Source organism: Mustela putorius, unplaced genomic scaffold (assembly GCF_011764305.1).
Source record: "Mustela putorius furo isolate JIRA1106 unplaced genomic scaffold, ASM1176430v1.1 tig00000827_pilon_pilon_pilon, whole genome shotgun sequence".
Lineage (NCBI taxonomy): Eukaryota > Metazoa > Chordata > Mammalia > Carnivora > Mustelidae > Mustela > Mustela putorius.
Window position 1 is genome coordinate 604,685 of NW_025421489.1, and position 26,492 is coordinate 631,176.

Consider the following 26,492-nt stretch of genomic DNA (forward strand, 5'->3'; position numbering starts at 1 on the left):
TCACCCCTGTGAAATAGGTGTATCTCAAATATTATACCCCGAAGGAAAAACGGAGGCACTAGGAGGTTAAGAGTCCCGTCTGTGTAGTTTGCCAGTTGCAGAAAAGTGATTTTCATGTGTTTCCTTTTTGACCTTTGTAAAAACAGTATAAATAAGTTTTCATTTTATATTTCAAAGCACCCTATGAAGCAGAAACAAGATATCCTCAGTTAAAGAAAAGCAATTACAAAGGAATAAATGTATATGATAGAATAAAATCTTATCAATGATCTACAGGCTCAGAGTATACTTTCAGACCTACTTGAAGCCAATTCTTCATCATCCCTGTCAGCGAGTAATGTCTAGTTTGTGTTCATGTGTAAAAAGTAAGCCTCGTACGTAGGGCTCTACTCTATAATAACGATGCCTGAACACTAAGTCAGCACTATGAATGCCAGGAGAGATGAGGGGCAGCCCACAGACTGGATGTGGAGAACATTCTTCCAGCAGTTTTCTACTCCTTGGCATGGCAATTCAGTGACTAAGATAGAAAGTTGATTTAATCTCATTTGAAATTCACGCCTGGTTTGCATTCTTCCTCATAGTTAATTTAGAAAATTAAAAATATCCAGTTATAAATCTCATCTCATTATCACAACTGTACCTTGGAAAAGCAGCTTATAGTTCTCTATGGGAGATAATCAGGTAAACATGTTACCAAACAATAATTAATAATTTAATGTCCTTCAAGTTCAAGGGTAGGGCAAATCTATGTATGCTACTTATAACCTAGTTGAGATTAATTATTCAAGTATCAGCAATATTAGTCCTTAAAATGTTATCATTTGTGTAGTGCAAAATATATATATGTATATATGTACACAAACCAAACTATTGGACGACAAAATGAAGTGTAATCATCACAAACTGAGATTTCTCGTGAGCTCCACATTCCATTTCATTCTGAGGTCATTCAGGCCCAGTAGTCTTCTTGGGTAAAATACCATTTCCTTCAGTTCAGTTTTCTTTTAAAAGAAAGTAAAAACCAATTTCCTATAAATATAAATGCAACCTGAATACAAAACACATCCATGCCAGAGAATTCTCTGAACAATCACATATAATAATATTCACATTCAGTAGCAAACCATAAAATTACCAACAGTCTTTAAGAAATTACTTCTCATCCTTTTCTAAGTTTGCTTAATGCAATTCAGAGTTCTGGGAATTATTTTATAACTTGAAAACGCTGTGAAACAAAAAAGCTGAATAAGATTACAAAAGCCTGATAGATGTATAACCTAGACTATTCATTTAATCGACACATACTGGGGCGCGTAGGGGGCTCAACTAGTTAAGCGTCTGCCCTCAGCTCAGGTCATGATCCCAGGGTCCTACAATCAAGTCCCGGATAGGGTGCTCTGCCCAGCGGGGAGCCTGTCTCTCCCTCTCACTCTTACTGCCGCTCCCCCTACTGATGCACTCTCTCTCTCTGTCAAATAAGTAAATAAAAATCTTTTTTTTAAAAAATCAACATAGGGGCACCTGGGTGGCTCAGTGGGTTGGGCCGCTGCCTTCGGCTCAGGTCATGATCTCGGGGTCCTGGGATCAATTCCCGCATCAGGCTCTCTGCTCAGCAGGGAGCCTGCTTCCCCCTCTCTCTCTGCCTGCCTCTCTGCCTACTTGTGATCTCTCGCTGTCAAATGAATAAATAAAAATCTTTTTAAAAAATCAACATATATTTTGTGTCTGTTACTTTCCAGGCACTGTGCCAAGCACTAGGGATTCAAACATAAATGAGTCAGTCAGGCTCTCAACTTTCAAGAGAGCTCTCAGGTTAGCTTGGGGGTCGGGAGGAGACATAAAAACTAACAATTTGGAAGGCAAAGTATAACAGTTTTATTGATAGCAGAGTGAATGAGTGACTGGAGAAGGGTAGGCTTATTAGGCGTATTAGCACGAGTCGAAACAATTCACGTATGATCGGAAGTCTGAGAAAGGTCCCACAGCTATAAAATCTCTCTTCCCTCCTCAGAACTCAAGATGCCAAAATGGCTGAAACGTTCTCAGCACACATTCATTCCTCACCTTGGGAGAAATGCTCTTATGCAACTCCTTGGCGGGAGTAATATTTTAGATAATACCATCATCCCTTATCTTCTGTAGAAAGTCTCTTAGGTATACTTCCTTGGCGGGCATGATATTTTAAATAATCAGATCAATTTTCACATAACATAAGGAGAGCCCTCAAGGCACGAAAGGGAAAAAAAGGCCCCTGGAGCTAGAACAGAATTGTGCGTGGCCCTTTTTTTTTTTTCCTTGAAGATTTTATTTCTTTTTTTTTTTTTTTTTTTTTTAAAGATTTTATTTATTTATTTGACAGAGAGAAATCACAAGTAGGCAGAGAGAGAGAGAGGAGGAAGCAGGCTCTCTGCTGAGCAGAGAGCCCGATGCGGGACTCGATCCCAGGACCCTGAGATCATGACCTGAGCCGAAGGCAGCGGCTTAACCCACTGAGCCACCCAGGCACCCAGAAGATTTTATTTCTTTATCTGAGAGAGAGAGAGAGAGAGCATGTGCATGCCTGAACTGGGGCGAGGCACAAAGGGAGAGGGAGAAGCAGACTCCCCGCTGAGCAAAGAGCCCAAATGGGGCTGCGACTGGATCCCAGGACCCCGAGATCATGACCCGAGCTGAAGGCAGATGCTTAACTGACTGAGCCACCCAGGCACCCCCAGAATTGCGGATTGGTTCCAAAGACTAAGAGCCTGAGGGAGGCTTTAGCGAAACCTTAGCAGGAAGGTGAACAGTTAGCAACACTTACTAAGAACCCATGTGATGTAGATTACTAAGCAAAATCCTCTGCAGATTTACAAAAAAGCACACAACTCTCTGAACCCTCAATCTTCTCCTGTAATAAGGAAATAGACACAAATCGCCATCCGTATTTTCGGAACTTTCGAATGTTTTTCAAGGCTCTTCCTGAGATCTTTGTGTCCTTCTTTCTTTTTAAATGAAATTGCAAAATGTAGGATATGTGTGATAAGAGAAGAAAAGTTACAGAAAACACCTGATTAAGGGTAGAAGGAAACATCATGCCTTTCGCCCGGCCCGCTCAAGGATCTGCTTGGCGGTACTGATGAGGTCTTCTCCCCTCCTAAGAAGCAGAAGCCTGACTTTTCCAGGCAGGACCACCTCCCTGAGCTCCACCTGAAGAGTGTTCATGCAGAGATCCTCCCTACACCTACTCTGTTTCTAGAACCTCTCTACTGAAAGCTCAGTGCTCCAAAGACTTTACATGTGTATTTACGGACCTGGGCAGAATGAAAAAGAAAAGTGGTTACAAACATCCTTCCCTTCAAAGTAATAGCTCAAGAGTAGTCTTTTGGACTTAATAGGGTGGCTTTTAGTATTTTACTTAGGATAATTTTACTAGAATGGTCAGGCTGGGGACCTGGGAAGAGGCAGAAACACAGGAGGCTCCGCAGGGCCAACTTCTGAACAAGTCTGCAGGTGCTACTGTTCATGCCACATTCAGAAAAAATGTCTTTTCTGGTTTTGGGTTTTTTTTTTTTTTCTTGATCCACTGCAGAGTGATAATGCAAGCAATATACTTTTTTTTTTTTAAGATTTTATTTATTTGAGAAAGAGGGTGCATAAGCAGGGGGACGGCAGGCAGAGGGAGAGGGAGACCAGACTCCCCGCTGAGCAGGGAGCCCGAGGCAGAACTCGATTCCAGGACCCTCTTTGATGACCTGAGCCAAAGGCAGACGCTTAACAGACTGAGCCACCCAGGCACCCTGTGAGCAATTTACTTTGAATTTAGATTTGTCTATACTGGGGAGAAAAGAAAATCAAGCAGTGGACCTCACGCACTACTTTTGATATTTAAGAAAACATCTTTTCAGGGCGCCTGGATGGTTCAGTGGGCTAGGCCTCTGCCTTCAGCTGGGGTCATGATCTCGGGGTCCTAGGATCGAGTCCTGCATCGGGCTCTCTGCTCAGCGGGGAGCCTGCTTCCCCACCCCCTGCCTCTCTGCCTGCCTCTCTGCCTACTTATAATCTATCTCTCTGTCAAATAAATAAATAAAATATATTTAAAAAAAAATCTTTTCAAAAAGTTTACCACAAATAGACAGCTGCTTATTTTAAATATATATGGAACATTCTCAGGGTACCTGTACCCAGATGCCTATTTATTAAATAAAATGGGGGGAAATTTTTTTAAATAAATAAATAATTAAATAAAACAAAGCTTTCTATATCATACAGTACTTCAATGTGAACTCCTACAAATAGTGGGCATTCAGCCAAGCACTCTGCACACATTTACTGAGAACCCACTACATGCCAGACACTGAGAGGTCGAGGCACAGGACGGTCCCTATTATGAATAGGGCACACCCACTCCTTTCCACACCTTTGCCACTCTAACTGGATTTCTGGATCTTTCTCCTCATCTCTAACACAGAACCCATCTCCTCCAAACCATACACACTGTTTTCTATTTTTCATTCCTGTAACTGTCAGATTAAAAAATTGCTACACACTTTCAGATGAAAAGATGTCTAAGTCCCCTCAAGGCTGAAACATATTTGCATATCAATGACTCTACCTTCAACCCCAGTTAATTTGTTACGTATATAAACAAATAGGTAAAAAACTATCTCATCGGGAGCACCTGGGTGGCTCAGTGAGTTGAGCATCAGAGACTTGATTTTGGCTCAGGTCATGATCTCAGGGTCTGAGCTCAACTGGCCAGTATCAGACTCCGTGGGGAGTCTGCTTGAGATTCTCTCTTTCTCCCTCTGCCCCTCCCCTCTGCGTGCTCTCTCTCTCAAATAAACAAATATTTAAAAAAAAAAAAACAACTATCATCAAAATGCAGTTGCACAGTGGTAAATAATTGGTAATTTGGAAAGACTAAACACTTAACACATTGAGGGGCGCCTGGGTGGCTCAGTGGGTTAAGCCGCTGCCTTCGGCTCAGGTCATGATCTCAGGGTCCTGGGATCGAGTCCCGCATCGGGCTCTCTGCTCAGCAGGGAGCCTGCTTCCTCCTCTCTCTCTCTCTGCCTGCCTCTCTGCCTACTTGTAATCTCTGTCAAATAAATAAATAAATCTTTAAAAAAAAAATAAAATAAAATAAACACTTAACACATTGAAAACTTAATGAAGATTCAACGAAAACAAAGTAGAATATTAATAGGGAGAGTTTCTCCATTCAGAGACATCTGGAAGCAACTGAAAGGGATACTTAGGAGAAATGGTATAAATGTCTATCAGTAAGGAGGATCTTAAAAGAATGCTTACAGAAAAACCATAGTTTTTGGTGACTGCTGAAGCAGTCCTTGTTTTTTCTGTCTTTAATAAAGTGACAAGCTATTACAAACTTTAGCCTAACACAAATTATTAACCCAAGTAAGCTTCAGGGTTTTTGTCTTGTGCCAAATTCCTCTAGTCTCCAATCCTCAACTTTCAACAAAGGAAACATGAAAAGGCACTTTGAAATACATTGCAAAATATGTCAACACCTAACTTTAGTGCCACTGTGTCGTGCTGCTTGAGTCTAGCACTCTTACTACATAGTGAAAAGAGACTGGCTTCTTTTTCCCTTTATTTATCAGGGAAATTAAAATTTAAAACACTGTGTGAGGGGCACCTGGGTGGCTCAGTTGGTTAAGCATCTGCCTTCAGCTTAGGTCATGATCTCAGGGTTCTGGTATCAAGCCCATGTCGGGCTCCCTGCTCAGTGGAGAGCCTGCTTCTCCCTTTCCCTCTGCCTGTACCACCCCCATGCTCTCTGTGTTCCTAAATAAAATCTTAAAACAAAACAAAAAAACACAGTGTATCACTAAACCCAACCATCATGGGAGATGTAAAATGTGTGAAAAGAAGAAAAGAAAGGACTTAGACTAAGGTTTATCGAACCCTGACACCCACCTTCCACACAGCTTAAATGACAGCTATACAAATGACTTAGAAAAGAGGTAAATAACACTGTGAGAGCAGTTTTTGTTTCTGAACTCCTACTCAAGTTTTTTCAAGTGGGCGTGTGTATTCCAAGAACGTGAATGTACCACGGAACTTTAGTTCTCTTACGAACATAAGTCAAACTGTCTTAACGTAAGCAGAAAGCAGGAAGACTGAAAGGATTCACCCAAACCCCGATGCATTTTGGTTTCTCTGCCATCAGGTATTATCACAGGAGCACTTAACTAATTAGCACTAACTAGTGTGCTGCTTATCCCTTTCAGAGAAGAAAAGGGCAGATGTCTCCTTTTGGCTTTTGGTAGGGAGTACAGTTAATAGTTAACTAGGGAGCTGGGTTCTTTGGTAGAAGAACCACATTCCCCATAATTATTTAAACTTAGAGATTTTTAAAAATGGGTTTTGACTGCACATATATTAGAGAGCACTGAAAATGATCAAATATCCCATTTCTTCTCCCCTGTCTGTTGTTACTTAATGGGAAATAGTGATGAAATCACCAAAAAGGAAGTAAGGCCAGGAGTGGGTTAAGCGGTACGGTGATCAATATGCCCACCCATGTGAAGTAATTCAGTTTACATAGTGTCTTCAAAAAAATGCTTTAAGGATTTTCTTGAACCCAAGAGACTGAGCCTCAGGTTATTCCTAACCTAGGCAATCTCAAGAGTTCTTTCAAGGGTCCCAGTATGTTCTCAGATCTATTTGAGGCATCTCCTGGCATCCCAAACTGGAATTTTGGCCTTCAAGTTAGAAAAATCTCTATTTCTAGGGGTGCCTGGCTGGCTCAGTGAGTTAAAGCCTCTGCCTTTGGCTCGGGTCATGATCCCAGGGTCTTGGGATCGAGCCCCGAATCGGGCTCTCTGTTCAGCAGAAGCCTGCTTCCACCTCTCTCTCTCTGCCTGCCTCTCTGCCTACTCGTGATCTCTGCCTGTCAAGTAAATAAATAAAGAAAGAAAGAAAGAAAGAAAGGAAAGAAAAGTCTATTTCTAGATAGTCAACCATCAGGCTAAAAATTCTCTGAAATGAAATGAAATAATGCATCCAGGCATTATTCGTCTCCCTACCCATTGTCTATAATCCTTTAAAGTTAGCAAAGGGCCAAAATAAGCATCAGACTTTCTTTTTTTTTAAGCCTAACAGATACCTAGAAATCCACTAGATATCATTTCCAAGATAGTTTGGGTCTCAGGATTGGTACAGAATGTTCAGTATGACAACATCCATATGGAGCGATCTTCTTCACTGCTATTAAAAGCTCTGTCTGCTATACACTTTAAGACTCTGCACACTATTGTCAATTATAAAACTAAATTACCTTCTCCTTCTTTGATAATATAAATGCACCAACCACTGGGCAATAAAAGGCCATATGATAGCAAAAGTTAATGCACCAGGAGACATCTCAAAGGGCCACCAAGATGGTCTCTGAGGAAATAAAATAAGCTAGTCACAAGTCTATTACACATTGCATGTATAAACATAAAAACATAGATATTTCCTAGTTTTAAAAATATAAAACTTAATAACAAACCTCAGTCCTGCTAAACAGAAGGGAGATATTCTGTATCTTAGAGCATAATTCAGTAAGCAGACTTTCAGGAATACTTTAGACTTAAACACACAGCAAATATAGTTTCACTTCAAAGCTCTTCAGGGTAGATTTCATTTGGAATACTTTAAGAACCTCATATAATCTAAATTCATTTTAAGTTATTTGAAACCTTGGGACTTAGATTTAAGAAAAGACTTTCTTACCTGTGAGGGAGGCTGATTACTGCTCTGTAATGTTGATGATTTTGCCTATAAATACAAATGAAAGTGATTCAGCTTTGACAATAATGAGAAAAAAATATTAATTTTTCTATTTCCAATTTTTTTTTAAAGGCTAAAATATTAGTTCATTCTGTGAACCATGCTTTGTTGTCCTGAAACCCATACTGGCAAAATAACAAGGTCCCTAAATTGCTAGCCAAATTAACACCTTTGACATTTTATATTAATAGTTCAAATTATATAAAATTATCAAAATAAAACCTCAAACTTATCTAAACCATTACTTCTTTTATATTGTTATTAAATTACCTAGTCAATTTTTCTTATTCTTTAATTTCAAAAAAATTACCAATTTACAAACACATCTGAGAACCACAGCCTTATTATGAAATTTATAAATCATATCTGAAGATCTGTTTTGAAAATTCATGTTAAGTTACACCACAAGAGGTATGATAAATATGAGAAATGAACTGTTAGTGTTATAGGTTTGTTTTTAAATTTTCTCCAGCTTTATTAAGATATAATTTAAGCTATAATTAATACATATATATGTGATGATTTGGTACATATATACATTGTGAAATGATTACTATAATCAAGTTAATTAACACATTCCTCACTTCACATAGTTACATTTTCTGAGGGGAGAAACAACTGTCGGTTTTTTAATTAGATGTATAAACTAAGCAGAAAATTTTCAAATTAATTTAGGAAACTTATATTCCAACTTGGCTCACCCAGAAAACAAGTTTCCTTACACTAATTGTTAGAAATGTATTACTCTAGTTTCTCCATTTATTATAATTTAATAGAAATGGTATGAGGGGTGTCTGGGTGGCTCAGTTGGTTGAGCATCTGCCTTCAGCTCAGGTCATGATCCCAGGGTCCCAGGATCCAGCCCGGCATCGGGCTCTCTGCTCATCGGGGGAGCCTGCTTCCCCCTCTCTCTCTGTCTGCCTCTCTGCCTACTTGTGATCTCTGTCAAATACATAATAAATAAAAAATCTTAAAAAAAAAAAAGCAGCAATTACTAACAAATACTAAGGTAGAGCCAGAACTATTAAATGCTAACTATTAGCAGATTTTTTTTCAAAGTAATAAAAGGTCTGAAAGGCAAATGAAGATTCCTAAGGACCCTTGCTTCCATCTAAGTAGCACTGGGACTAGTTGTGTAACAAGCATTGTGATTTTTTGCTTTAATGATATTTATCCATACATGTTGTTGAAAAAAAAAAAAGTCAGTGACACGTGTGAAAGCACAGTACAGAGGACTTTCTTCAAGGGACTTTCTTCATGGGTACAGGGGGCTTCTACGGTAGGAGACAGAAGGGGCTCAACGCCCAGTGCAGCACGGGCTAGGGGAGTTCCATGTCAGCGAGTAGGGCTGGGATCAGTGGATGAAAAATTCCTAATAAGAAACATCAGGGGTAAGGTAGATTCTAGCTAAACCGACCTAACAGGATTGTTGCTGAAGTCGGGCCAGAGTGATCTCAGACATGACCAGAGAGCTGGTGGAGGATGAGGAGCCCAGCTGGTTAAACTGACTGGGCAAGGTTCTTGATAAAACCGAATTGTACATGGAAGAAGAGAAGACACGGGCCTAAGGAACGTTCAGGAGTCTGATTCAAGTTCCGTCGAGCAATGAACCTTTGTCAGTATCACTGGCTTTCACGTAATTTAGATGTTCTATTCACCATTCTATTGCTAGATTAAAGTAAGAATTACTGAATTTTTTTTAAAGATTTTTGAAAGGAAAAATCCCAGATAGCTGTAACCATTGCAAAGAAAATATGAAGACAGAGAATTATTTAAGTGAGGACCTCTCTCAAGCTGTGAACTTCCTGAGGGAAGAAAAAACCATGCTGGCTTACGGTATAATTGCTATTACGGTCACAGTCATTATCTCATGGGACAATATGTAAATGTCACAGGAGTGTTCCAGGCACTGTACTATGCATTTTACTTCACCTTCTGAACTTTGAGACAGGCATTATGAAGCAGGCATCACTAGTATTTCCATTTTATAGATAAGGAAACTGAGGCACAGCGAAGTAAAGAAACCTGACTGAAGACCACACAGTGGAGCCAGGATTTGAATGCAGGTAGTTTGTTCCAAGCTCTGCCACATAGTGCTGTCTCCCCTTTCCTTTACATGTCTACTGCCTAGGAAAGTATCTGGCGTGTACCCATTCAACAACTATTTATGCGGCGCCTGGGTTCCTCACTCAATGAAGCATCTGCCTCCAGCTGGGGTCATGATCCCAGGGTCCTGGGATCAAGCCCCACGTCAGGGTCCCTGCTCAGCGGAGACCCTGCTTCTCCCTCTCCCTCTGCTTGTCACTCTGCCTACTTGTGCTATCTCCCTGCCAAATAAATAAAATCTTTATAAAAAATTTATATGTCTAACTATATTTATTGAGTGAATGAACCTCAGACAGCTTACTGTGATGGAAAGTGCACTGTATGAGAAATCTGAAAAGTTTAGTTACAGAGCTGGCTCTGCCACTAATGTCACCTTCTTTGTCTGCTGAACTAGGGGTACTGAACTAAGTTTCTTTTAGTTCTATCAATTTATTTCTTTTATTCATCCAAATGAATATGCAAATTTTAGGAGAAAAGTCCTTAACATGTGAGCATCTTTTTTTTAATTGCTTTATGTAAGCTAAGAATATAAAAGAAAACTAAAGAAAAAAAAATCCAAAGGATTTTTAGCAGAATTTCAATACCATTAGAGACATTAAACATTTACAAAATACTCTAAAAAAGTCATAGACTAGGGGCTGCTTCTTCCTCTGCCTGCCACTCCCCCTGCTTTGCTTGCTCACTCATTCTCTCTGACAAATGAATAAATAATATCTGGGGAAAAAAAAATTTTTAAAGGCTGACCCAAAAGCTAAGTGCCACTTAATAGAAAATTTTTCGAGTGTAAAATTACCAGTAACTATGTTGGAGGCAAAGTAGAGTATTAAGTATCGGAAGAATAAGAGAAAAAGAGCTGATAAGAGGTCCCTGGCTGGCTCAGTCATTGGAGTGTTGGTCTCTTGATGCTGGGGTTGAGGGTTCGAGCCCCAAGTTGGATGAACAGATTACTTGAAAATAAAATCCTTTTTTTTTCTTTAAGATTTTATTTATTTATTTGAGAGAAAGAGCACAAGCAGAGGTAGGGACAGAGGGAGAGAAAGAGCAGACTCCATGCTGAAAAGGGAGCCTGATGTGGGGCTCGATCGCAGGACTCTGGGATCACGACCTGAGCCAAAGGCAGATGCTTAACCGAATGAGCCACCCAGGCGTCCCAGGCCCGTCTTATTTTTTTCAAGACTTTTTTTTTAAAACTAATCTCTACACCCAACATAGGGATCAAATTAACAACCCTGAGATCAGGAGTCACATGGGCACCCCGGGTCAGGCTCTTACTTAAGTAAACAATATTTTCAAAGGTAGATCCTTTTTATTTAATTTTTTAAATTACTTTATTTTTTTGAAGTAATCTCTCTACCCTACCTGGGACTTGAACTTATAACCCAGACATCAAGCATTGCATCCTCTACCGACTGAGCCAGCCAAGCGCCCCTAGGGCCTTTTTATTTTTAATCATTACATTACATTGATTTGTGTAAATCTGATCAACACAGGTTACACTTACATGGTATTTTACAGGATCAGCAGTAAAAGAAGACAAATTTGAAAGCTCACCTGTGAAGCCGTTAGCGTTTCCAGTTTATGAAGTCTCTGAAGGACGTTCTGCATGTCCTCCTGCAAGCGCATGAGGACAAGAGCTATCTGTTCATTGAGGCTGCCTCTTGACCCTCTGTCGGAGCCCCAGCGTTCCCCATCACCTCCGCTTCCTACTTGCCGACCCTTGGATCCTTCGCTCATGTGTGGCATTCTATGCCCTATTTTAAGAGAGCAAAATAAGGTAGTTTTATTTTTTTTAAGATTTCTTTAAGATTTTTTAAAGATATCTATTTGAGATAGAGATTTTATTTATCTATTGGAGAGAGAGCGAGCACGAGCAGGAAGGAGAGGGAGAAGCAGGTTCCCCGTGAACAGGGAGCCCGCTGCGGTCTCTATCTCGGGACCATCTCAGGATCCATCTCGGGATCATGACGCAAGCCGAAGGCAGATGCCCAACCAGCTGAGCCACCCAGGAGCCTCAAGGTAGCCTTAAATAATTCTTATAAAAGAAGCAGCAGTGCACTTTACTCATTTTCCTCTGTTATTTCTTTGAGGTCTAAATCTCCAAAGCGGAGTACAAGCAATCAGGACGTACACAAAATACCGGGAGCAAAATAGTAGATACATAAGCTTCTATTTATATTGATATACCCGAAGTTTTCCTTGCTAAGGTTTTATAATGTACTTAGTACACCAGTACATGACTAAATGCATATAATTCACACATAATTTACATATTTGGGGTGCATTCTCAAAAATTCCTTACTAATAAGGTAACAAGATGGAAAAAATTTGAAGACTGCATTTTTTTTTTGAGATTTTATTTATCTGTTTGTCAGAGAGAGAGAGACCATGAGCAAGCACAAGTGGGGCAGCAGCAGGGAGAGAGAGAGGGAGAAGCAGGCTCTCTGCTGAGCAAGGAGCCCGACAGGGGCCCAATACCACGACTCTGGCATCATGACCTGAGCCGAAGGCAGATGCTTAACTGACTGAGCCACCCAGGAGTCCCTGAAGACTACTTTTTTAGAGTATTAAAAGCTACACTAAATAGCTATATTTTCCTTTTTGGTCATTTTTTATTTTATTGCATTGTAAATCTCTCAAGAGGTTTTTTAATGTATTTTTCTTGTTATAAATTCTACTTGTCACTACTATTAAGACTTTGTTATTTAACCATCCGTTATTTTTCCTCTACATATATTTATAGAATTGGCATGATATTACCCCTAACACAAGATTTTGGGTTCTTTTAAAAAAAAATCATCAACATTTATCTGCATCATTAAATTTTATTTCAAAAACACTACAACAGCTACATAAATTAATTCCCCATAAGACCATGAAGTAATTTACATAATTATTATCCAAGTTTGGATAATTAGGATGATTCCAATTTTTGTGCTTATAGATTACACTGTCATGAATGCCTTTCTATATAAATTCTTGCCCAAATTTCTACTGACTTCTTTAGGAAAAAGAGAATCAAAAAAGAATTACTGGGTCAAAGGATGACAACTTTGTAGAGGTTTTTTGTTGTTGTTTATTTGTTTGTTTGTTTTTATGATTTTTTATTTATTTATTTGACAGAGAGAGAAATCACAAGCAGGCAGAAAGAGGGGAGGAAGCAGGCTCCCAAATGAGCAGAGAGCCCAAAACGGGGTTCGATCCCAGGACTCTGGGATCATGACCTGAGCTGAAGGCAGAGGCTTTAACCCACTGAGCCACCCAGGCACCCAGTTTCCTTTTGTTTTAAACAATAAAGAGGAACCTGTTTATCTCGTTGCCCTGAAGCAGGATTCCCAAAGGTAAGCTTGCATCCAGCAGTGTTTTTGTAAAAGTGGACTTGTTAGAGAAACAGAATTGGGGCTGTTTGCCAGGTTAAACCCCAAGAGAACACTGAGGTGCTTGATGCCATTTCAAGAAGACTTCTACTCTTGTGTTGAAAGGAAGTAAGTTTTGAAGTGGTTCTTCAAGAAAGGGAATGGAATTTATAAGGGGGAAAAAAGTGGGAAATCTGATCAGAGGCTTGGTTTTTTTCCTACATCCTTAAGAGATTAAGATATTCTGTGAGGGCCTGTCGGTGGCTATGCAAGACCCTAGAGAATTACTCCCGTCTCTGCTCACTTTACTATATTAGCTTTCAAACCAGCCCTCACAAAGACAGGATCAATCAGACCATTCCCAAGTTACAGTAATCTCCACCTCCAGCCATTTGACCCAGTTACTCATTTTTTTTCTTTCGCAGCACTTTTCATCATTTGCAACCAATCTGAATTATTTACTTATTCACTGTCAGCTCCCCTTTACTAGAATAGGAGCTCTGTGGAAGGAGAGACAGTCTCATTCTCTTCAGCATCCCCAGGAACCCAGAACAGAGCCTGACACAGAACAGCTCAATATTTCTTCAATACTGAGGCAGATTTACTGCGAAGCTCATGAAGTTTAACTTCAGGGTCTGGCACTTTATGGACCCCTGTGATTTGCCTGGAGTTGTGCTGTTTTATAGGTTGGGTGAAGTCAGGTTATAAATAGGAAGCCCTTCACACATACAATTTTGGTAAATTGCTTAAGGGAAGGCACTTGAATCCAAGGCTCTAAAAATATGTTGTGATCTTTCTCTTCTTTGTTAAATATGTACAATTTGGCGCATGTGTAAATGGCTATTGTTTAAACAATAATTTTCGTTTTTTTTTTTTAAAGACTTTATTTACTTATTTGAGAGAGTGTGTGCACGAAAGTGTAAGAGCAGGGGAGAGGGGTGCAGGGGGGAGGGGGGCAGATGGGAGGGCCAAAGCTTGAGGGAGAAGCAGACTCCCCACTGAGCATGGACTCCATCCCAGGGCCCCAGGATCCTGACCTGAGCCAAAGGTAGACACTTAACCAACTGAGCCACCCAGGTGTCCTAAATGATAATTTCCTTAATACCATTAATTCTCTCTTTTTTCCCCCATGTCTTCATTTGTTTTATATAGATTTTTTTCAACCAGATGCACAGATAATCCTTCAACATTTTATGACCTCATAAAATTATATACAGATTCTCCTTTTTTTAAGTGTACAACATAATGATTCAATATTTGTATATATTACAAAATAATCACAATAAATCCAGTTAACATCTGTCATCACACAGTAACAGATTTTTTTTCTTGTGATGATAACTTTCAAGATTTACTATCTTAGCAAATTTCAAATATGCAATACAGTATGATTAATTACAGTCACCATGCTGTACATTATATCTCTATGACTTATTTCTTTTATAACTGCAAGTTTTTACCTTTTTTTTTTTTTTTTAAAGATTTTCCTTACTTATTTGAGAGAGAGAGAGTGAGAGAGAGCATGAGGAGGTAGAAGGTCAGAGGGAGAAGCGAACTCCCATGGAGCTGGGAGCCGGATGCAGGACTCGATACCTACCGGGACTCCAGGATCATGACTGAGCCGAAGGCAGTTACTTAACCAGCTGAGCCACCCAGGCAACCTACCTTTTGATCCTTGATGCATTTCACATCCCCCCACCCCACCTCTGCCTCTGGCAATCATCAATCTATCTATCCTCTATAAGTCTTGTCTTCTTTTTTTTTTTTAGCTTGGTCTTTTTTTTAAGACTCTACAAATGAGATCATATGGTATTTGTCTTTCTATTAATTCTCTTTTGTGACAGTACCTATTCATTCCTAACTATGAACAATTCTAAATTAATATATACTTACTTTTCTTCCCCATTCAACTCTATTCTATTACCTGATCCCATTATTCTTAATGTTTACCTTCGTATTGTTAAAATGTTCTTTTATTTTTACTACTTGATTTGTTAGCTTTAAATGCTATAGTTTGATTTAAGTAGGGAAATGAGGAAAAGACAGAATTCACATTTTTACCTACAGTAGCAAATAAAAGCAGAAATGCAACTGGAGGAACCAATTAGTGATTTTTGGGGGGAAGAGGGAGTGACAGAACATAAAGATGGCTACCTCAAAAAACTGTGTAAAACATGTAGCAATAGGAATATTCCCTGCCCCTCAACTCATACCTTCAGAGACAAAATATTATGCCTCGTAAAGTCAAAAGAGAGAACTAGGAGTTAAGAAAAATTGGTCAGATGTTATGTAAGGATAATTTATAACATTCCCTTTGTAAATGGATAGTTTTAATGTCTCTCCTACCTGAAACTTTCCCGTTTTTTCCCGTTTTACTATAGTTTATAAAGAGACTCAGTGAGAAGAGAAAACAATACACACCTCTCCCTCTTCGGACATTAGAGAATTCCTCGTTTTCTCCACCCCGTCTCTCTCGGTGTGGTGCTCCACTGTTACTTCGGCCATCTTCTCCTCCACGCTTTACTTCACCTTTTCCTTCAACTGCTACCACCTGCATATCCCCAATGTTGCCATTTCCAGGAGATCCTTCTTCAGGAAAAGCAGAATTTTCCAAGGGCTGATTGGGATCACCACCCAAGTAATATCGAAGTGGTCCATTGTTTGACGTAAAGCTGTCTAAAGACTACAGATTTAAAACAACACTTAGTTAAAAGCTATAAACATAAGTTTCTATGATAATAGAAGAATTACTGTTCTTATAAAACTTTTTTCATGTTGGGACGCCTGGGTGGCTCAGTTGGTTGGACGACTGCCTTCGGCTCAGGTCAAGATCCTGGAGTCCCGGGATCGAGTCCCGCATCGGACTCCCAGCTCCATGGGGAGTCTGCTTCTCTCTCTGACCTTCTCCTCGTTCATGCTCTCTCTCACTGTCTCTCTCTCAAGTAAATAAATAAAATATTTAAAAAAAAAAAAAAAACTTTTTTCATGTTATGACAGGAAATACTTTTCTAAAGAGTTACTCAATTCATCTTCTGCCTTTTATATAGGAAAGAAATGGGACAGAAATTATTTACCCATGAGCAAAGAAGTGAGGAATTTTGGCAATGAACTCTTCTAATGGGTCAGTGTTCATCCAAAAGACTTTTTTTAAATGTCGATTCTTATTCTTTTTTTTATTATTTAAAGATTTTATTTATTTATTTGACAGACAAATATCACAAGTAGGCAGAGAGGCAGGCAGAGAGAGAGGAGGAAGCAGGCTCCCTGCTTAGCAGAGATCCTGATGCGGGGCTCGAACCCAGGACCCTGAAATCATGACCTGAGCTGAAGGCAGAGGCTTAACCCACTGAGCCACCCAGGTGCCCCTGTCGATTCTTATTTTACTTCCTATGCTAAACTCTAAGGATAATATGGAGAAAGAGATAAAATCTCTGTCTGCAAGAGGCTCCTAGTCTTGAAAAGGGAGTGAAAGAAGTCAGATCATTACAGCATAGTTGGGTTAAGTGTTACGAAAAAGATAGACAAGGGGTGTTTGCTACAGGAGCCCACGGGAGGGGTGCCCTCCTGGGGCTAAGTGAAGGCTTCCTTGAAGAAATGATATGAAGGTGTAGTAATGATGTCAGCCTGTACCAATGGAGTAGTGTTAGGACAGAGGGTGATTTGAGAACTTTTGAGATTACAGAATCAACAGGAGTTGAAGACTGAATGTGGGAAGTAAGGGAAAGGAAAAGACCAGATGGTTTTGTGATCCTCACCAAGAGAAGAATACAGAGGACAAAGAGGTTTCAGGGGAACAGAAAGAAATAATGGTATAGTTACAGATAATTATAAATTGAGGTGCTTAGGCAACATGTTTAATAGGGCAGTTAGAATTCAGAGATATATGTTGGAGATAACAGGTTTAGAATCAGCAGCATGTGGCTGATGGCAGAAAGCAAGGGAGTAGTAACTAGGGATATATCCCTGACACCAAATTTAAGGGGTCAAAAGAGGATGAAAAAATTGAAATCAAGGTATTATACAAAGGGAGGAATGTATCAGAATGATGTATATGGCAAATATTTCTAAGTTGTACATAGCGTATTGGAAATTTAATAAAACATTTGTTACCATTAAAAAGAATCTTGGAGGGGCGCCTCGGTGGCTCAGTGGGTTAAGCCGCTGCCTTCGGCTGAGGTCATGATCTCAGGGTCCTGGGATCAAGTCCCGCGTCGGGCTCTCTGTTCAGCAGGGAGCCTGCTTCCCTATCTCTCTCTCTCTGCCTGCCTCTCCATTTACTTGTAATTTCTCTCTATCAAATTAATAAATAAAATCTTAAAAAAAAAAAAAGAATCTTGGAAATCTAATCCACCTAACAAAATTCCAAGTAAACCTGTCTGTATTGGTCTGCTTGTTTGCAATGATGTCAGGAGTATATGTATATATAAAAAATATTTCCTATCTCAAATACCTTTTTCAGTTTCAGAACAGCACTTCCAACCTAATCTCTATTCCACTAAATGGCTATTCTAGAATCATTTTCTATTTTTAGCTTCTACAAAGCAATTATTCAATCTTTCAAAATTTCAACCTTTCAGAAAGGGATCTATAAGCTATATAACTTATTTAAACTGAACTGAAAACAGAAACTATGAAATAAAAAACTGACTTTCTTTCAAACAATAATTTTTTAAGTGAGAGCATGAGGTCTTTTGAAAGCATGAGGTCTTAAACCCATTAGATGCAATGCTTTTACACCCTAGGTAAGGACAGACATTACTGTATCCAAACATTACTGTATCCAAAAAGCACTACACACCTGACACCAATGAGAATGGCTGGGTAACAAGAGGTAACAAGTGTTGGTGAGGATATGGAGAAAGGAGAACCCTGGTGCGCTGTTGGTAGGAATGTAAATTGGTGCAGCTACTATGGAAAACAGTATGGAGTTTCTTTAAAAAACTAAAAATAGAAATACCAAACATTCCAGTAATTCCACAACTGGGTATTAACCCAAAGAAAAGGAACATACTAACTTGAAAAGATATATGCACCTCTATTTTATGGCGGCATTACAAAAGCCAAGATACAGAAGCAGTCCAAATGTCCAATAAGATGAATGGATAAAGAAAATATGGTGTGTATATATATACACATACATACAATGGAACATCTATTGGCCATTAAAGAAGAATGAAATCTGGCCATTCTCAACAAAATGGATGGACCTAAAGGGTATCAGACTAAGTGAAATAAGTCAGACAGAGAAAGATAAATATCACATGATTTCAATTATGTATGGAATCTAAAAAACAAAAACAAAAACAAAAGCCAAACAACTCTTAAATACAGAAAACAAATTGGTGGTTGCTAAAGGGGAGGTAGGTGTGGCGGGGATGGGTGAAATAGATAAAGGGGATGAACAGGTACAAACTTCCAGCTATAAAATAAATAAGTCTCAGAGGTAGAAAGTATAGCCTAAGAAATAGAGTCAATAATATTGTGATAGAGTTGTATGGTGACTACACTTACCATGGTGAGCACCAAGGAAGTAATGTATAGAATCACCGAATCAACATGTTGTACACTAAAACTAATATAGTATTGTATGATAATTACACTTTTAAAAAAAAGTCAGGGGCCCCTGAATGGCTCAGTGGGTTAAAGCCTCTGCCTTCGGCTCGTGTCATGATCTCAGAGTCCCGGCATCGAGCCCCACATCGGGCTCCCTGCTCAGTGGGGAGCCTGCTTCCCTTCCCCTCTCTCTGCCTGCCTCTCTGCCTACTTGTGATCTCTGTCTGTCAAATAAATAAATAAAATCTTAAAAAAAAAAAAGTCAGGGTGAAGGACAGATTTATTTGAAACCTATGCACTTTTCTTGACTGTCAATCAACGTTTCAAACATAGGGACTAGTTTTAAGAGTTTACCCTCTGCCTCCCCGATCCCACCTCCCTCAGAATATTTAAAATACAAATATGTTACAGATTATAATATTTAAATATTTTTGAATATTCAGGAATATTATGTATTTTTAAAGTCACAAAAATAATTTAAATAGAAATGCTTAAATATTTTATGGGTTATTTTCAAAGTGACGAAGAACATGTACCTGTGCTATTAAAAGAAGTTATACAGGGTGCCTGGGTGCCTCAGTCAGCTATTGGTCCAACTCGTGGTTTTGGCTCAGGTCATAATCTAAAGATGGTGAGACTGAGCTCCGTGTCGGGCTTGCATTGGGTGTGGAGTCGGCTTGAGGTTCTCTCTTTCCCCTCTCTGCCTGCCCCTTCCCCTTACCTAGCACATGTGTCCTCTCTCTCTCAAAAAAATTTTTTAATAAAAATTAAAATTAGAATTAAAAAATAAATAATAGGGGCGCCTGGGTGGCTCAGTGGGTTAAGCCACTGCCTTCAGCTCAGGTCATGATCTCAGGGTCCTGGGATCGAGTCCCGCATCAGGCTCTCTGCTCGGCAGTGAGCCTGCTTCCTCCTCTCTCTCTCTCTCTGCCTGCCTGCCTCTCTGCCTACTTGTGATCTCTCTGTGTCAAATAAATAAATAAAATCTTAAAAAAAAAAAAAAAATTCTAAATAAATAAATAAATAATAGAAGTTATGCACTGAATTCTGATATATCACTTTGATAATTTACCAATTAAAAGATGTCATTTTTACCTCTTCTTGTCCAAATTGTTCCATGGAATCACAGTAAACTTCACTGTCTGAATCACTTGTCAAATGCTGAATTCCTGAAACATCTTCAACATGATCATCATTTATTTCTAAAAATGAACAAATGTCCAGGTGGAATTATTATTCTCTAATTGAAGAAAAATGCATTTATTCCATTCTCAAAATTTATCAGCTCTTATTTTCATACTAGAGACAAATTTGATTTATTAAGCCATATTTTTTCTTTTAACTTGACAAAACTTTAAATTTAGTTGATAACTTTTATTTGAAAAGATTATAAAGTAGTTTATCATGCAATTACTGTCCATATTGAATCATACTAAACTTAATAACCTTGTAAGAGAAAACTGACTACCAGCTAGGAGGCCTAAACTGGTATGCAACTATTCAAGTTCAGTTGTTATAGTCGATGAGTATATTTCCACTTTCTTAACTGAATTGCAGCAATGTTCATAATTCATCAAATACATACCATAGGCTCACTTCTAGAGTCCTAAGATATGAAAAGACTATGACTTATCTTGCTGAATGGAGAGCAAAGGCATCATATGTTTAGGTTAAAAGAAACATCAGGAATAAAAGTAAAATAATTTCAAATTTTTATTTTAAAATGCCATATGAAAACACAATAACAAATGTCTCAATAAATATAAAAGTTGCCCCTAATTCATTACCTTTCAAAGCTATTCACCCTTATAATATTAATAATCCCTAAGACACTATTGAAAAAGAGGTGTTTTTTTTTTTTAAAGACTTTATTTATTTATTTGACAGACAGAAATCACAAGTAGGCAAAGAGGCAGGCAGAGAGAGAGGAGGAAGCAGGCTCTCTGCTGAGCAGCACCCTGGGATCATGACCTAAGCCGAAAGCAGAGGCTTTAACCCACTGAGCCACCCAGGTGCCCCCAAAAAGAGTTTTTTATAGGAATTTTTTCTTTCCTTTCTCCCTTCCTCCCTTCCTCTCTCTTTCCCTCCTTCTCTCTCTCTCTCCCCCTTCCTTCTTTCTTTTCTTCAATATGCTCCATGTCCAGTACAGAGCCCGATGTGGGCTCATGACCCTGAAATCAAGACCCAAGCCAAAATCAAGAGTCAAACACTCAAATGAATGAACCACTCAGCTCCCCCCTGAATAAGAGGTTTTTAAATTCAAAACTACTCCTAAACATCCTAATATCATGAAAACAATATGCCATTCACAGGAAAGAGGCTAGACACATAACTATTATGGGACAATACCTTGGTGAATGCAGACAGCAGTTTTTCCAGTTTGCTCCAAGTTTTCATCTACAGCCTTTATTTCTTCAGCACTTCTGCCACTCAAGGAAGAACCGGCATGAATGTCATTCTGTGTATCCCGAGCAGAGCTGTCTTCGTCATAGCCATTAGTAACAGTCATTTCCAAATTCTTATGGTCTGCAGATTTCCTCATCATTTTCTTATCTACTATAAGAAAGTAGGGAGATTCATAAAATTCATAGCAGGTCAACTTCTGTATACATGTCCTAATAGCAAGTAATCATTTCTCCAACCCAGCATAATCCCTTTGATCAGTTTCCGACTTGGATCAGAGAGATGGCGTACTCTATGAAAAGGAGTTTATTGTGAAAAGGAGTTTATTGTATGCTGAGAGCACACTCAAAACTGCTTCAGTTCCCTGTCAGTCTTCTAGAAGCTATTTTATTTTATTTTATTTTATTTTAAGTAGGCTCCACACCCAATATGGGTCTAGAACTCACAACCCCAAGATCAAGAGTCACATGCTCTACCAACTGAGCCAGTGACGCTTCCCTAAAACAACCTCTCAAGATCTTTACACTCTCTCAAGTATAGGCAAATTGCCCTACAAGATGCAGCAGTACAAAGCAGTCAATAAAAATATCCTTCAAAGAAGGTATTATTTGTCACATCTTACTAGAAAGTAAAGGCAAAACTAAGTTGTGCCATTTGTTTTAGTGCCTTCCTGCCTCCCCTTTCTCAAATAGTCTTCCCAAGAATTACTGGTACTCTTACTAACAAGGCCCCCCAGTGCAGTACGCCATGACTCCAATGTTCCCTCTTCATCAAAACTTCTTCCTGTATCCAATTCTCTGGAGTCCATTCTATTCTTTTTTTTTTTTAATATTTTATTTATTTATTTGACAGAGAGAGAGAGATCACAAGTAGGCAGAGAGGCAAGCAGAGAGAGAGGAGGAAGCAGGCTCAGAGCCTGATGAGGGGCTTGATCCCAGGACCCTGAGATCATGACCTGAGCCAAAGGCAGAGGTTTAACCCACTGAGCCACCCAGGCACCCCAGAGTCCTTTCTATTCTTGATAAGGTCTTGAGAGTTTAACCTGTCTCCTCTCCTTGGTAATGTATAGATAGTCATATTTGGAAAAATACCTAAAATGAATACATTTCTTTTTTTTTTTTTTAAGATTTTATTTATTTATTTGGCAGAGAGAGAGAGATCACAAGTAGGCAGAGAGAGGGGGGGGGGAAGCAGGCTCCCCACTGAGCAGAGAGCCCGATGTGGGGTTCGATCCCAGGACCCTGGGATCATGGCCAGAGCCAAAGTCAGAGGCTTAACCCACTGAGCCACCCAGGCATCCCAGATACATTTCTTTTTGTTTGTTTAAGTAAACTCTGTGCTCAACATGGGGCTTGAACTCAGGGCTCTGCGATCAGCAGTCACATGCTCTACTGACTGAGTCAGCCAGGCCCTCCATAAAATGAGTACATTTCTAACACAGCGTTTCAGGCAGCACCTTTAGAGAAGTAGTCTATTATTGTTAGTGTTCAAGTCCATCTATTCTGTCTACACATGAGGCTGACTGTCCCTGTACTTTTGGCCCCCAAAGAATTTGGTTATAAGATCAACAGCCCACATCCCACCATACACACTATTCTCATACAACACCAGATCAGCCCAAACCACTCCATATTGTTAAATTATTAGCTCATCATCCAAAGATTACCATTATCACTTTGTTCTGCTCCTTTCACCTCTTCTTGGGCCTCTTCTTCCTCAGATTCAGCTCCACTATCACTGCTTTCAGCTTTACCATTAACAGTTTTGGCATTTGGAGTAGAAGTCAGAACATTACCAAGATCTAAAATACGAAATGATGACTTAATCGCTAGTGCTCTAACATAGTAGAAAGCTGTAATTTACAAATAATACTGTCATTTACAAATAACTACTACAATAATTTTGAAGACTTAAAATTTTGACATATAATTACCAGTATTCTTTTCTTTGACTAGAAGTATACATATATTACATAAATAAACTTATTCAAGTATCAGTTTACAACAAAAAAATCAGTTTACAAAAAGGCTATCTTAAATTCTTCCTAAACAAGACAGAACATAATGTTATTTTTAAGATAATTATCAATCAAAATAGTAAAGTTAGAGATGAGCAATCTTCTTTATACATAGTAAATGAAGAGACAGTTGCTGACATATTGAAAATGTAAATACAATAATCTCACCAATATTATAATTGAGCTACATTTAAAAATTTTTATCCTTTTATTACCTCTAAGGCTTTATATTTATCTTTCTTTGAAAGCATCAGTTAATACAATCAATCACTTAAAAAGGCACATACATTGTCCTACTGGCCAGTCATATGTTGAGAGTAAATACATCAAAACTTCTCAAACATTAACATGCATGGGAGATCCAGTTAAAATGCAGATTCTGAATCTGTAAGTCTGAAGTGATGTAAGATTCTGCATTTCTGTAAAGCTTCCCATGATGCCAATACTGTTGGTTACTGGACCTCATTTTGAGATACAGGGAATTCCATTTCCATCACTCTTTAAGATAATAAAGGCCTTCTACATGGCTACTGGTCAAGAACAGTGGTCTCCCTCCATAAACTTTTGGGCTCATTCTTACTTACTCAAATGCATTTTGGATGGTTCCCTGCATCCCAAAGAACATCAAATTTCAAAATCTCCATACATCTTAAACAGGAACAAAAGAGTAAGAACTCAACTCCACCATTGCCATTGTGTTCTACTCTCTCTTCGAGAACCATGCAGCATCATGGTTTATGAACCTCCTTGTTTTTTCCCCTGATAACCAGAAAAAGCAAGACTAACAAAACAAAAAACAAGGGGAAAAAAAGCTAACCAAAACAAACAAAAAAAAACGAGAAACAAAAAGGCCTACCACTCACGGACATCTACAATAAAACTAAGCAACAGGGAATCTCCTAAACCCCCATCAAATGGATAGTTGTAGCAAAACTACTTGACCACAGCAAAAGCATCATCACAGCAGTTCTGTGAGAGGTGTAGAAAGCACACAGAATTACTAGCAAACCCGACTCAACATCCAAAAATCAGTTAATGATGTATACCAAACTAACAGAATAAAGGGCAAAAGCCACATGATTATCATAATAGATGCAGATAAAGCATCTGACAAAAATAAAATACTTTCATGATAATAATGCTGAAAAAATTAAAAATGCAAGAGAATTTCCTCAATCTGATAAAGGGTATCTACAAAAATTCACAATGAGCATCAAAATTAATCTTGAATGACTGAACATTTTTTTTATTCCTATATTAAGACAAAAATGTTTGCTTTTGCCATCTCTATTTAATATGATACTTGACATTCTTGCCACAGCAATTAAACAAGAAAAATAAATAAAAGACATGCAGATTGAAAAGGAAAAAGTAAAAAAGTCTGTTTGCAAATGACATGCTCTTGTATACATGAAATCCTAGGAAATCTACAAAAAATAAAAACAAAAACTACTAGAACAAAAGGTTTGATGAGACTGCAGAATACAACATCCATCAACAAAAATCAACTATATTTCTACAACCTAACAATGAATAATCCAAACATGAAATTAGAAAATAATCTATAATAGAATGAATGAATAAAATGCTCAGCAGTATACTTGACAAAAGAAGGTATATGTATTTCACTGTGTAAATGACAAAACACTGTTGGAAGAAATTAAAGAACAAAATAAATGGACTGGAAGACAATATTGTTGTGATGACAATACTCCTCAAAATGCACCACAATTCACTGCAATCTCTATTGGAATGTTGGTGACCTTTTTTGCAAAACATTGACAAGCTGATTCTAAAATTCATAGAGAAATGCAAAGGATCCAGGATGGTCAAAACAATCTTGAAAAAGGAAAAAGTTGGAGAGTTCATACTTTTGGATTTCAAAACTTACTATCTATGTATACTATGAAGAAGTACATATGACACAGATAACATCTGTTCTACTGGGCCTAAGTGGCTACTTTTTTAAAAAGATTTAATTTATTTATTTATTTATTTATTTGACAGAGAGAGAGATTACAAGTAGGCAGAGAGGCAGGCAGAGAGAGAGAGGAGGAAGCAGGCTCCCTGCTGAGCAGATAGCCCGATGAGGGACTCGATCCCAGGACCCTGAGATCACGACCTGAGCCAAAGGCAGCAGCCCAACCCACTGAGCCACCCAGGCGCCCCCCTAAGTGGCTACTTTTAATACCATTCTTAGTTAAAAGAAAAGTCAAGACTGCAAACTATGAAACACCCATATATTTTGACCTTGGCTATTAGATTTCTAATATTATTTCTTACAGATATACCTTCCTATATATTAGATGACATTTGTACAGGGTTACCATCAGCAGCATTCTTTGAAGATAGAAGAGGAAACAAATATAACACTGTATGTTAACTGTACTGAAATTAAAATTAAAAACTTAATACAAAAAAAGGAGGAAACAATCTAAATGTCCATTAGAATGTTATAGGTTAAATAAATTATGGTACACGTCCACATCCCTTACCCTTGAATCCAGATATGATTTAAAATCCAGTTTTCTAATATTGCAAATGTCATATACTAAATGTACTACACATTATGTAACACTTTCAACAGAGTTTAAGGCAGCTCCCGCTAAAAAACAATAATAAAGTTTTTACAGCAAAATGTATGCATAGTCACTCTAAAAGAATAAAGATTTATTTAAAATAGCCTCATGTCATTTCAGGTCAGGGTCTACTGCTAAATTAGTTCATATTCAGTTCTTAGATTTTAAAGACACAAGAGGCCACATTAAAATTGTGTATAAGCTGAAAAACGGGCAAAAGTGATAGAGAATTTTGGTTGTTTAAAGTAAAGGTTTTGCTCTCAAGTGAGTTGTCAAAACAGTATCTGGTTCATCAAGCTTTTTGAACTTTTAAATTATAGCTTAGGGATTATGAACCTGAGCCTTTATTATCGTTATTCACTCTTCCTTGTCTTTATAATTAGTTGTTTAAACATTTGCCTCCAGCCAGCTTAAATACGACAAAAAACAGGTCCAGATTTATTCCCCTCTGAATCCTGGAAACATGCTTCACGTAGAGGACATGATATTTTTTCTGCATTGACTAGCATGACTCATATGGAAAATTATTTGTTAAAATTTGGTTCCTACAAGCAGATCAGTGATGGGGGTGTGGTTATATGAGTGTTACGCTCAGTGGGCCTTCTATCGCAGACACAAACTGCAGACCTCAGGGAAGGTAACAGTTCTGAAACCTCTAATTTCTATCAATTAGTAAAAGATACTTTGTAAATAGGGATG

The 26,492-nt window shown here is 38.5% G+C and overlaps 1 protein-coding gene across 9 annotated transcripts in view; it reads right to left on the bottom strand.

Annotated features, from left to right (window-relative positions):
• Window positions 1-905: 905 nt before the first annotated feature.
• Window positions 906-26,492, bottom strand: part of ACBD5 (acyl-CoA binding domain containing 5) — a 42,624-nt gene continuing 17,037 nt past the window's right edge. For 5 of the 9 annotated variants that reach the window (XM_013058952.2, XM_013058954.2, XM_013058948.2 and 2 more), the window contains 8 exons: window positions 22,864-22,998; window positions 21,144-21,350; window positions 19,890-19,996; window positions 15,663-15,924; window positions 11,440-11,639; window positions 7,726-7,770; window positions 7,286-7,395; window positions 906-1,032 (listed from right to left, as the gene is read on the bottom strand). In XM_013058952.2, coding sequence (XP_012914406.1) covers window positions 1,008-1,032; window positions 7,286-7,395; window positions 7,726-7,770; window positions 11,440-11,639; window positions 15,663-15,924; window positions 19,890-19,996; window positions 21,144-21,350; window positions 22,864-22,998 — 1,091 coding nt within the window. In that variant the 3' untranslated portion in view covers window positions 906-1,007. Of the gene's footprint in view, window positions 1,033-7,281; window positions 7,396-7,725; window positions 7,771-11,439; window positions 11,640-15,662; window positions 15,925-19,889; window positions 19,997-21,143; window positions 21,351-22,863; window positions 22,999-26,492 lie in introns of those variants that run through there. The other 4 variants (XM_013058949.2, XM_013058951.2, XM_004757656.3 and 1 more) reach the window with 3 other exon arrangements.